A 12,198-nucleotide genomic window follows, 5' to 3' on the forward strand; every position below is an offset into this window, starting at 1 on the left:
TAAATAAATAAATCAAAAAAAAAAAATCACCCTTTCCCTTTTGCTCTCTCTCTCTCTCTTTCTTTTCTTTCGTTGTGTCTCTAGGACAGCAGCACTTGTTTATACAGCCAAACACACAGTTTTGATTAGTTTTTCTGGCACGCCAGAGTTGATACAGATGCCAGTTCGGTCCACCCGTTTCTGATCGAAGAACGAACGAAACGGGCGAGAAAGAGAGAATGAGAGAGAGAGAGAGATATCGAAGAGAAAGAGAGAGAGAGAGTCGCCTCGTCCATCACTGATCGGATTTGACGGCCTCGTTTCCCTTTTACAGATGGCCAGACTGGCGGATCGGTGAACGGGGCTGGCTAGCGCTCGTGCTCTTTTCTATATTTTTAACCGATGGTGGCAATGGTGGGGCACGCGGCTCGTTTATGTACGTGGTAATAGAAGTAGTCATCTAAAATTTCGTCCACGACACGCGATCGCAAAACAAGATTACCATAAATAACCGTTTTTGAATGGGAAAAAGGGAAGGAAAAAAAACAAAAACAAAACACTACGCGTCTCTTTTCCCATTTCATTCTGCAATCATTTCCAAGAATCAATTCTCATTTCGTACCGCAAAAAAAAAAAAAGAAAGAAAAAGAAAAGAAGGGCCGTTATTTTGAAATTAAAAAAAAAAAAAAAAAAAAAAAAAAACTAAACAAAACAAAAGGCTGCTGTTTACGTTTGTTGTCCGGTAGGGATCGCAAGGCAAACAGATCTGTCAACGTTGATGAGGCTGTGTGTCGCTTGGCAACTGTGGGCAATCAAATGTCACCCGGGTCAAGACCCACAAGACAACAGGAACACGCCCAGGACTTGGCGAAGCGTGACGGGAGCAGCACGCCCGCAAACAACATTGGATTACACAGAGCGCGAGAGGATGGTGCCATGACAACATCGAGCACCGCGTCGTGAAGAAAAACAAAAATAAAAAGAATAATGACAAAGAAGCAAAATGTTGGGAGGCGGCCGAAACGAGATGCTATCCGTCACGAAAAGAGAAAAGAAAAAAAAATAAAAAATAAAAAATAAAAATCCCGAAGAAGTAGCAGTTCCCTCCCAGTCTAGTTCCTTTATCTTTCCCATGAGAAACAATGCACACAGACGGACAGAACACGCTGCCGTGGCATGTTTGGTCATTATTCATCTGGCCAGCGAGAACCCACAGTGCGCTGGGCTGGGAGCGCGAGATGGTCACATTTAGAAACAGCCGGCCCAGACCCTGGATTTTCGTAGAATAAATTCTCCCATATCTGCGAGAAATGCCGTGATGGGTTAAGGCTACTCGCACAATCTTATCGCTTTTAGACACACGCGCTATACACACACACACACACACACAAACGCAAAACACATGTCCCGATTGTGTGCTGAAGTAGGTAAAGAAACAAAAAAAAAAAATAAATAAATAAAAAATGGATGATGGAAATGACCCGATTTATTGCAAAGGTTTTTCTTTTTTTGTCCTTCCTGCCATAACTCATCAACCCCGACGGTCCTTATTGCGTTATTGTCATTCGTAGCATTTGCTTTCCTTGCACGCAAGAGTCATCCTTTTTTTTTTTTTTTTTTTTTCTGCGGGAGAAGTTAGATGATTGGTCCCGTAGGATTTGCGTTTCACTACTTTCCCGCTAGCGGCTTTCTATTGCCAAGCAAAAAAGAAAACGTGCGGGATATAACGGGAGTAACAAAAACGGAAATATCAAAACCGTCTCAAAAAAAAAAAAAAGAGGGGAGGGGTATTGCGAGGATTGATGCTTTTGTGAGGATTCTATATTCCGGCTGGAAAAAAAAAAAGATAACAAAACTCCGCCTTCCACACGAGCACAAAAAAAAAAAAAAAGACGAACAGAAAGATCGATGGACCTCATCAGCGTCGAACGGAAAAGGGAAAAAGAGATGGCGAGACAGCTCTATATCGTTGGCGTGGATTGCTATACTTTCGCTACTATGTATCTCAATCCTCCTCCTTCTTTCTCGTTGGCCTCGTGTAGAGTTACCCTCATACCAAAAACCTCTCTCCCCCCCCCCAAAAAAAAAAGAATAAATAAGAAACCCATTACACACAACTCGACTGAAGCATATGTACACACAAAAAAGTCCATGTCTAACCACTTGGCGTCTTCTGATTCCAGACGAAGAAAATAAAAAGCATTTGATTTGGCCCAGCCAAGTCGGCGGGGGGATAAAACAAAGTAAAACAACAACAAAAAAACAAAACAAAACAAAACAAAAAAAAAACAAGTGGATTTTTGGTTTCAACATGCCATGAGAGTGCAGATGTTCTGTACTCTATTCTTTTAGAAAAAGATGAGAGTTCCTATGGCCGAGATCCATGGCAACTCCCGATGGGTCAAAAAAAAAAAAAAAAAAAAATCGTAGACGTCGTCGGGAACGAAAAGTGAGTCGTCTGATAATCAATACCGAACATTTTGGCCGCCTGAAAAATGCGTTCATGTCTCAACAAAATCACGGCCATACGACGCGGCGCTTTCGTGTCACGCTTCACAGATCGCGGAATTCCGGCGACTCTGCATCGCTTTTGAATATGACATGGGCGAGCACAGCAATTTAAACCACGTCGGCCCCGCCTTCCTCTTTTTTTTTTTTGGAACTAATAAAACATGTCTTTTTTGTTTTCTTTTCTTTTTCGCTGCTGGCCGTGACAATCTGTGCGTCGTTGGCATAACGAAATTAAATTGGAAAAAAAAAAAAAGGGAAAGCCAACAAAGAAAAAAAGAGAAACAAATAACGCCGCACGTTTTTTGTTTTAAAAACACTCCGGAATGAGGCGGAATATCAGTCTGAATAATCAATTAACTGTCGTAAGTTGTCAATGTCAATAATTACTGACGCTGGGAACGTCGACAAAAAAATGAAAAAAAAATGGGTAAAAAAAAGAAAAGCGTTGTTCAATGAATGATCGTCTAGCAAAAGACGGACTATTCTTCTTCTCCGATTTAAAAGGCGGTCCGGCACCCAAGGCGCGTCTTATACAAGAAGAAAATTAAAAAAAAAAAACCGCTCGTTCGTATTCATATCCGTCACCCTTAGCTCACAATAAGCAAAAACGAGACGCACGCAGGAAAAAAAAAAAAAAAAAATGCAGCCGCACGATTTTGGGCTTCACTTTCGCCTACCACTTCTTGTGTCAATAGAAACAGCGAACGGAATAAGAAAAAAAAAAAAAAAATCAAGCGGAATTGGGTCTTACCTTGTCGTTGTCCGCGGTGGCCGATCCGTGCGACGTCAGCGAATTCCTGTCGTCAAGTTCATTGTGATCCTCCATTTCTCTGCAAATTGTCGTAACAATAAAAGAAGACAAAAAAAAACAAACTAATCAGTTAAAAGAAAAATGCGAAACATTATAGCTCTTAGCCGAAACAAAGAAAGGAGGAGACAAAAACGGCTTATCTCTGACGCAATCGCCTTCAAGGCGAAGACGTATGAAAAGAACCTTGCCCAAGAAAAGAATCGGTTGAGAAATGTAATATATGTGGTTACGAAACGAGAGAGAAACGAAGAGCAAGTCTTTGCTCAGTTTCATACAAAGACACTGTGCGCTGTCCAAAGCGATTTGTTAATGGGGCGGCGGCGAGATCGAACGCCACAACGAAATGAGTCATCCCATCACAACGATTTCTCATACTCATATTTTTGTGTGTAAACTCTTATCAAAGACTCTCAACTCCACAGTGAACACTGTGGCGTTTTTGTTGGTTTTTTTCGGCCTTTTACGATCGCACGTGCAACGTCGATGGCGCCCACGGGTTTCCCCCTTCCTTTTTTAGTCCCATTTTTTCCCGTTCAACAAGGGGAGTAATAGAGGAAATGAATGCCAGAAAGAAAGTATGGCAACAACAACAACAAGCAAAAAAAAAAAAAAAAAAAAGACGTTCACCTGCTGGTTCGCTGAACAGCCGATCTCACTTTCAGCGGGCTTTTTGGCAGCGGATCTAGACTGACATTGGAAAGCGGAAGAGCGCTGTTGAGATACGACTCTTGTACCACTTCCTTCATCTTGCGGACCCACGCATTCTTGACTTCACTTGAGTTGGCCTAATTATCGATAGCAGATCAAATGTCAAACGTTATTTATGTGTCAGGGCTCATCCGTCTGTAACGACTATGGCGCTTCGGTATCGTGTGATGTTGGTACCTTGAGAATGATTTTGCCGTCCGGTAATGACGAGGACCTTCTGCTCCAGATGACAAATTTACACTCGTCGCCTCCTCCTTCATTGATCTCGTTGACGCCGACGTCGCTCACAAACAGGCGTTGCTTGAAAACGTACTTTGATTTGCCCTGTCGAGAAACAATGGGAGCCAGGTTAATTAATGGATTCGGCGCACACGAAAGGGCGGGCCGGCTTATCCGACACGGCAACGATTCATCCAATCACTTGCCTGTGAATCCTTGACTTCTTTGGCAAAGATTAAATGCAACTCGAACAGGAATAAATGCCGGTCACGACCTTTGCGAATCAAAGGTTTAGGATCCCATACCTAAAGGAGGCATCAACAATCGATCAGCACAAGATTAATTGCACTTCGGGTGAATACTAATAACAGAACAAATGTGATCGTACTTGAAAGGTGTCGTGCATAATAACATCCCCCAGCTTGTCGTGTGATAGATCACACCCGTCCAATAAAGAGACGTGTAACGCATCGTTCACTTTTTTCGGAACATTTAACATTACTTCCAGTCCATCCTGCATTTAAAAAAAAAAAAAAAAAAAAAAAAGGGAATGTAAAGGACATAATCGGCGTTTTCAACCACTTTTGAAATCACCTTAAGTTCTCCTTTGCCCTCTTCATCACAGCAGCTTTGAAGCTCTTTCAAAAGAAGCTGGTATTTGGTGATTCGCTGAACTGGTTTGATCAGGTAGGCGCTGATGGGATGCTCGATGTTGTACCTCTTCTGCACCGCTTCAAAGAAAGGAACTCCTCCGTGCTGGACAAGCACTGCGTTAGATTCTTGCATATCTTTGCAATAGTGCACGTAGATGTCGAATTTCTGAGCCTGCGGAAACCCCACAAAACGTAACAGTTTGTGTTGGTGATTAGCGTTTTTTGTTTACGATCCATACACGGCAAAAGTTGAAAATGAGGGATTGTTATGGTGGAAGTAGTTATGCCACATTATCGATTGGTTGCCAACACGTACCCAAGTTACGAAGCAATGGCCCACGTCTTCTGGCATGGCCTCGTACTTTTGAAGCTCTTTGAGAAAAATTTCTTTGTGAAATTCCAGAATATCTTTCATGTTGGAGAAAAGGATATCCTCCTTGTTGACCAATCCCGGCTGGGCTTTGAACTCGTTACTTTGGTTGCGCAGGGCATTGAAGTAAAACTTGATGCAGATTTCCAAGTCTTTGACGTAACTCTGCTCCGTCTGCAGCAGCTCGGCCATAATAAATCTAGCAGAGGATAAGGTATAAAACATTCATTCTGCGGCTTGTGCTCGAACAGATTTCCCTTCACGTTTTAAGGAAGAGAATGCCAACCATCTATACTACTCGAAGGATTATGTGGCAATTGCAAAAGACTTACTCCTTTCGGCGAGCCGATTTCCTTTTGCCATCATCGGGTTGCTGACTTTGCGCAGGAGGCTGTGGCTGAGAAGGAATCGGTAAGTCTGGTTTGGGATCCGTTGGTGATCTGGCCAGCGTAATGCCTAAACGTGCTTCCAACTGGAGCCTGAAATTGGCAAAGACGGAGCACGTACACAAACAAAAAAAGGAGGGGGTTAGTCAAGGAACGATAAATCTTTCTAGAGTAATGCGAAAATAATACTTCAGCTGGTCGATACGACTGCTAAAGTCCTTGTATTTCAGGTCAACGTTGTCGGCCCAATGACTAATGGCTTGGGTATGAACGTTATTCCCGCTCGACAGGAGTGTATCAGCCAATTGCAGGAGTAATTTGACTTTATCACGGATTTCCTGCAGGGCGAAAGACAAAGAAACAATTAGAACGGAATCCAATCTGCTGCAAACACAGGCGCAGATAAAAATCGTTAATAATAGATAGCGCGCAATTTAGCTGAAAATAAATCTATTGCGCCAATAATAGAATGAGAGAACCTTGGCCTCTTCTCTGAACTTCTTATTATCCTCGAGCCATTCCTGTGCGACGTCCTTGGAAAGATTTTTGATATCTCTGACTGGGTGTAAAGACAGGTAGCTCTCTCCAGACGTGGAAAGCCAATCCAGAACTTGGCGTACGGAGCGAATAAATGCGCTAAAATTGCTGTAAAAAAAAAAAAAAAAAAAAAAAAAAATACCACGACCGACTTAGTTAATTCCAGTTCGTTTCATCAATCAACAAGACATCATTATTAATTGCACCTGCACTGATCGAGTCGCTTTTTTCGTCCCGTCCACACTTCCAGTACTCTATTTTCTTGACTTAGTAACTTTTCCAAGATTCCTATGAAACGAAATAAAAGAAGGACTTTAATTCTGCCAAAAATATGTTTTCCCATTCTATAAGATTAAAATGGAAACATACCTTTAACTCTCTGTTCCGGTCCGCGATAACTCGCCTCCCCTTTTAAGGAGTAAAACTGAAGGCTGCGACTGGAATACTTAAGAAATGTTTCGGCAGTCCGTCTAGCTAACGTGCAAGCCTAGAACAAATGGTTTCCATAAATTTAGAGCACCCATTCGAAACCGGTATTACGGTTGATTAAGTTTACTTTGAGGAAATTTTCTTTTTGTTCTTGATGGCGGTGAATCAACTGAGGCATGACATCCGATTTTACGTTTTCATCTGCGAACAAAATTCAACGAAAATAGATTTTTTCCCACAACTACGTCATTTTGGCTTGTACCTATCACATGGTTGACTGATGCATTAGCGGATCCACAAAAATCTTCTTCTCTACGGTATTCGCGTTCAAGGCTGTCTAGTACAGAACAAACCTGGATAGGCGAACATGAAATCCACATTGTCATTTGAAATCATTTGGAGAAAAAAAAAAAAAAAAAAAAAAAAAAAAAAAAAAAAAAAAAAAAAAAAAGAAAGGCAGTCTTACTTGTTCAGCTGTTTTATAAAAGTTGAGACTAGCTGTTACGAGTTTGTGTCTCTCTTCAGCGCACTGAACGAGGTTTTGCCATTTACGTGTCACGCCATCAATGACATCGCTGAGCGTTTGCCGCTGAATATTGCTAAGCCCCGTTGTTGAATGCAGGAGGGTTTCAGCTTTCCGCAGGCACTGATTAGCTGACGCGTGCGTTCGCTCTATTGCGACCTGAAAGTGGCCGTGCTCTCCGCGCAGTTGTTCGGCTTCGGCCAAGTTGTTTGGTAGGGAGAGGGACGCCAAGAGCATGGCTTCTCCATTTCGGATCCATGACATGACCTAGAGAAGGATTTATCCACAAAATGTTAAAATATTATAAACATCAAACAAAACTATTAACGTAAAGTTCTACCTGATTAGCTTCTACTTGCAAATGAACTATCTGAACGTCCAGCTCTAGGCTAACGCGTCTCAACTCGGCTACATCATCGAGGTCCATCCGAGACTTGTGGAGCGTTTCCAGTAGAGCTTGGGTGCGAGACTCGGAACCCTGCAACAACTGGGCAGTAGGATTTGTAGTCTCCAGAACGTGGAGGATTTCCTGACCACGTTGAAGTATATTGAAAACGGCGTTCTGCATATGATTCAAGGAATCATTGTGATGCTGCAGGAGAGACTCGGTACGCGCTACATCTCCCAAGACATCCCCTGTGACGCCCGTAGGAGGGGCTTCAGCTCCATTTTGGGCGGCGCTGAGCTCTTGAGACCACATTTCCAACTGGGACGAAACCTGAAAACGAAATGCGTACATAAACTAATGTCATTAATTTCAATTGAATTCATTTAATAGAAATTACTTCGAGAGCGTCGCGTTCCCAAATTTTCCACTGGATGTACATCTCCAGTTTCATGTTTTGGTCTTTCCAGTGCGTAAGAACTTCTTCGTTCAACTGATTCAGTCTTTCCATTGACGTTTCGATCACGCTAAAAGACCCTGTAGTGTCGTTTTCTGCCGTTTGCCCAACAGCGCTGTTCACAGAGAAGCAAAAACCACAATCAGAAACGGTAATTACAATCGTCAGCTCAAGGTCTAAGCTAGAGGGGTGAGACCAACCTCAACTGCTCAATCAACGAAGTGCCTTCAGCTAGTGTGTTCAAACATCCCTCCGTAGTGGAGTCTTTACGAAGAGCCATTTGCTCCAGGATATTCTGTGAAACAAATAATTCAATCCTTTCATTAATTTGTTTTTTTTTCCGACATGGAAAATTTGGGTTTCTAAGGCGACTGCTATTCCTCGACTCGTATTATTTTAGGTGTAGGTTCCTATTTCATTTAAGCCGCAATGGCTATCTAATTTACCTGTGTGTCTTCTAATGATGGTGTACCGGTGCTAAAGTTCAAATCTTCCAACAAATGCCGTCGTAAACTCTCAAGCCACGCGGTTACTTCGGCTAAATGTGTGTAAAACAAAACAGCAAGATCCAACACATGGCGTCTCTGAGCCACGCGATTGATAAAACGACTAGATAGAGAAAAAAAAAATCAACAAAACACGTTATATTGGCATCCAACCCAAAAAAAATTGCATATAAAAAATCAATTTTACCCAACGTGTTGCTCCAATTGCCGTGCAACTGCATATATTTCATTAGGACTACATTCTCCAGTTTGGGCCAATTCTTCTGCTGCTGCCAACAGTTTTTCAGCGTTTGTAAAAGTGTTCTGTAAGAAAGTATTGATAGATTGAAATGATTGCTAAACAAGCTAAGCTGCAGATATTACTTGAGCTACGCATTCAAAATGCTGATGGCTTCTTTGATATGCTTTTGCCTTAGCCAGATTTCGACCGATGCCAACATTTTTCCGTAGGAAGACTTCACCATGATTTTCAAGCCAATCGAGCACCTGTTTAACATCGTCCTGGAACAACCGCAGTGCAAGTTTTTGGTGCAACTTGACTTTCTTTACACTCCATTTTTGTTCCAATTGCCTGAAATTAAAAAAGTATGTTACTTGTATTGATCTAATTGCATGTTTAGCTCCTTAACACAGCAAATTCAACATATTTATCATGGACTATTACCTATGGTGATTTAAGATTTGATGAATCACAGCCAAGACATGGGAAGCACCTTTCGAATAATCTTCGGCAGGGTTTGTTGATAATGGCCATGGTTTTGGCCTGGGATATGTCTGTTAATTCAATACATAGCTTATTGCCGCCATCTCAGTTTCATTTATCTTTTAGTAAAGATACCTGTTTCTCATTTGAGGCATCAATTCGACTTTGATTAGCTAGCTGTACCAAATGATCTAGTTGATACAGTAATTTCTTGCTAGTTGAATGAACCTGATATAATTAGAATCAAACAAATTGCTTGTGACAAAATTAGTACATTTTCACTTCATGTAATTGTTTACCTCTGTGTAATTCAGACACATGAGCTCGTACAACGACTGATGTTGATGAATAGCGTTCTCCAATAAGCCTTCATTTGGATTAACTGCACCGGGGACATTTGTTGCTCCATCATCGCATTGCGGTGACCAAACTGGAACACTGCTTACGTACTAAAACGAGGAGAGATTAAATGAAAATTTTAAATGCCATAAAACGAATGCATTATGACATTGGTTTCATTTCCGAAGATACACTTACCTGTTCAGCTTTTTGATGGAAGGTAACACTTAAGCCTAAGACCTGAGTCCGTAAATCAAGTAACGAGGCAAATTCTTTCCATCCCTTTTCTAAAAGTAGAGCAACTTGTCGAATAGAAGAAGATGCAAAATGACGGCTATCTAACAGACGTCCTGCCAGTGATAAGAGGCGATTGACCGTTACGTACATATCCTGCAAGATTTTGACGATAGAGATATTTAGCAGTGAATTCTTCCGTGCGGGAACATTACAAATTCACCATTGAGCTGAGCGAAAAACATTTGTGATGCTCCTGTAATTCTTTGGATGAAACATGCGAATTTCCGATATCAAAATAGTTTATTAGGAATTCTTCCCGGGACTGAAACATCCAGTCAAACATCTATTCGGAGAAATCGAATACAGTAAGTTTAAGGAAGCACAAACGATTGTTAATCAATACCTTCTGACAGTCAGCTTCGAACATGCGAAGCTGGATGCCTTGATCTAACTGTAGTTTCCTTTGCTGCCAAGAATCACACACTTGACCATACGCTTTGTGAATTGCGTGCATTGCTTTGGTTAATTGAGTAACACTAAACTGGAATTCAGGGTTTGAATTTAGAAAAGGATCCGATTTTATTCTGAAATAAAAATTGAAAAAATAAAAATATATATACATAGAGAATGCGCAATTGTCGATTATTTACACAACTACAGTTATCTATATAACGATGTAATACCTTTGAAGAACGTTGTGTACTAAATTTTGCAGTTGTTCCACGGTTTCACCACGAATTCTTTTCCGAATTTCGATATGCCGCTGCAGGTTATCCTTTAGATATTCTACTCCATGATTTTCCGGCTGGCCGTGACCTCCCCATTTCCAATCGTCTAACCAAGTAACAAGATCTTCCATTTGGTCTTTGACATCTTCATATGAATCCAGTAAATCATTGGCCTTTAACAGGCAGTCTTCTACAGCCAACCGCATTTCCAACCACACTTGATGGTTGTATTGCAGATTTCCATTTAAATCCGAAGGTAACTGGCTTGAGTCAACCACTTTTGCCAAGCCTTCCAGACTTAACATTTCAGTCTAAATAGATCATTAAGATTAAGATTAATCCTTCAGGAACAATATACATATTATTTTTTCTAGGTTATTCATAGGGTACAATTAAATGAATACCTCAAAGCGATATTTCCCTTTGGCAAGAAGAGTTCTTTGTTTTTGCCAAAAGGTATCTGGCTTAGTCAGATAAACATGATTTATTTTCAAATTAGGTATCTTTCCCTCCTCTAATGTTTTCAATATTGGTTTGATTGCATTATATGAGGAGCCCCTGGTGTCAATGATGACTGTAAAACCAACTTCTTGGGATTCAGGGCTAAACAAGAAACATATTATTACTGTTAGAGTTCCACAGCATATAAATTACCACCATATCATTTCACTACCTGGTTATGGAAGCCAAATAGTGTAGAACCTTCTTGTAATCTTCTCTTCCGATCTTTTCTCTTAAGCTACCTATGCTTGGAAAAGTGATGAGCGGATGACCACTAGGATCTCTTCCCCCAGGTAATAAAACAACATGGGAATCCAAAAGATTGACAACATCTAGTGCTTTAGGAGATGTGCCAATGATATCCAGCCGTTGCAGACCTGTTGAGAATCAATAGACAAATATGCAACAAAATGTGAAAAGAAATAGTCAACTGGAGCCCATTTGTAATCAACGTTTAACGTGAACAGTGGCTTTGGGAAAACCACTAGAGCATTCAACAAATTGCGTTTGCAAGAAAAGTTTGAGAGTTAAACCAACCTGACTGTGGTTTGAAGGCAGCTGTAGCCGTATTATTAGTCCCCGAAATTTCCGCTGCTGAATCACTTGAATTGTCACTAAACGTTTCTGCCATTTTCAAAGTTTTACTCCTCTATGCGATCTTGAATAGGCTTACATCCTACAACGAAAATTATCCAACAGTGATAAGCTAAAAGAGGGAGAATCAGTAAGCTATTTTGACACGCAAGACATTGTTTAGTGTTTCGAGCGCCATTCATCAGTGTATTGCACCCTGATTAGACCAGACCATTCGTCCACAAGATGGCACTTTTCTGGTAAATGTGCTCAAAGCGAAACAACAAATTATAAAAATTCAATGCCACGACAGATTTCTGCCGTAAGCGGACGATTGATCATCGTGGATTAACGAGCACGTATATTCACATTGTTTTATTCACGTTAAAAACAAGTTACAATAGAATGTTGCCTTAGACGTTGCGACTAATTTGTTATTCATAAGCTATCAGCATGCCATCAGCAAGCCCGAATGATTTTCTGCATGGAAGTTGAATCAGTTATGTAGCTATACGAAAAACAAGATGAACAGTGAGTCACCCGTACTGTGTCATGGCCTGATAAGGTAATGAACGGAACTTACGCATTCAACATTGATCTCCACGGATGTGTTGACATTCGGACTCATCGTACTACATAAGTT

General features: G+C 41.0%; 1 protein-coding gene across 1 annotated transcript in view; it reads right to left on the bottom strand.

The window, feature by feature from the left end:
- LOC130696328 (triple functional domain protein-like) overlaps positions 1–11,777 on the bottom strand; it is a 38,231-nt gene extending 26,454 nt beyond the window's left edge. Inside the window, exons 1-31 of the mRNA XM_057519414.2 lie at positions 11,520–11,777; positions 11,155–11,359; positions 10,886–11,084; positions 10,437–10,792; positions 10,157–10,337; positions 9,974–10,096; positions 9,715–9,906; positions 9,477–9,626; positions 9,313–9,405; positions 9,139–9,248; positions 8,838–9,045; positions 8,662–8,777; positions 8,415–8,577; positions 8,169–8,263; positions 7,912–8,083; positions 7,467–7,844; positions 7,070–7,393; positions 6,866–6,956; positions 6,731–6,804; positions 6,544–6,661; positions 6,381–6,462; positions 6,117–6,282; positions 5,827–5,975; positions 5,584–5,730; positions 5,198–5,450; positions 4,823–5,053; positions 4,617–4,742; positions 4,435–4,533; positions 4,187–4,333; positions 3,929–4,086; positions 3,242–3,320 (exon numbers count right to left, since the gene is read on the bottom strand). Coding sequence (XP_057375397.1) covers positions 3,242–3,320; positions 3,929–4,086; positions 4,187–4,333; positions 4,435–4,533; positions 4,617–4,742; positions 4,823–5,053; positions 5,198–5,450; positions 5,584–5,730; positions 5,827–5,975; positions 6,117–6,282; positions 6,381–6,462; positions 6,544–6,661; positions 6,731–6,804; positions 6,866–6,956; positions 7,070–7,393; positions 7,467–7,844; positions 7,912–8,083; positions 8,169–8,263; positions 8,415–8,577; positions 8,662–8,777; positions 8,838–9,045; positions 9,139–9,248; positions 9,313–9,405; positions 9,477–9,626; positions 9,715–9,906; positions 9,974–10,096; positions 10,157–10,337; positions 10,437–10,792; positions 10,886–11,084; positions 11,155–11,359; positions 11,520–11,613 — 5,079 coding nt within the window. The 5' untranslated portion in view covers positions 11,614–11,777. The remainder of the gene's footprint in view (positions 1–3,241; positions 3,321–3,928; positions 4,087–4,186; positions 4,334–4,434; positions 4,534–4,616; positions 4,743–4,822; positions 5,054–5,197; positions 5,451–5,583; positions 5,731–5,826; positions 5,976–6,116; positions 6,283–6,380; positions 6,463–6,543; positions 6,662–6,730; positions 6,805–6,865; positions 6,957–7,069; positions 7,394–7,466; positions 7,845–7,911; positions 8,084–8,168; positions 8,264–8,414; positions 8,578–8,661; positions 8,778–8,837; positions 9,046–9,138; positions 9,249–9,312; positions 9,406–9,476; positions 9,627–9,714; positions 9,907–9,973; positions 10,097–10,156; positions 10,338–10,436; positions 10,793–10,885; positions 11,085–11,154; positions 11,360–11,519) is intronic.
- Positions 11,778–12,198: the final 421 nt, after the last annotated feature.

This window comes from Daphnia carinata, chromosome 10 (assembly GCF_022539665.2).
Source record: "Daphnia carinata strain CSIRO-1 chromosome 10, CSIRO_AGI_Dcar_HiC_V3, whole genome shotgun sequence".
Classification (NCBI taxonomy): domain Eukaryota; kingdom Metazoa; phylum Arthropoda; class Branchiopoda; order Diplostraca; family Daphniidae; genus Daphnia; species Daphnia carinata.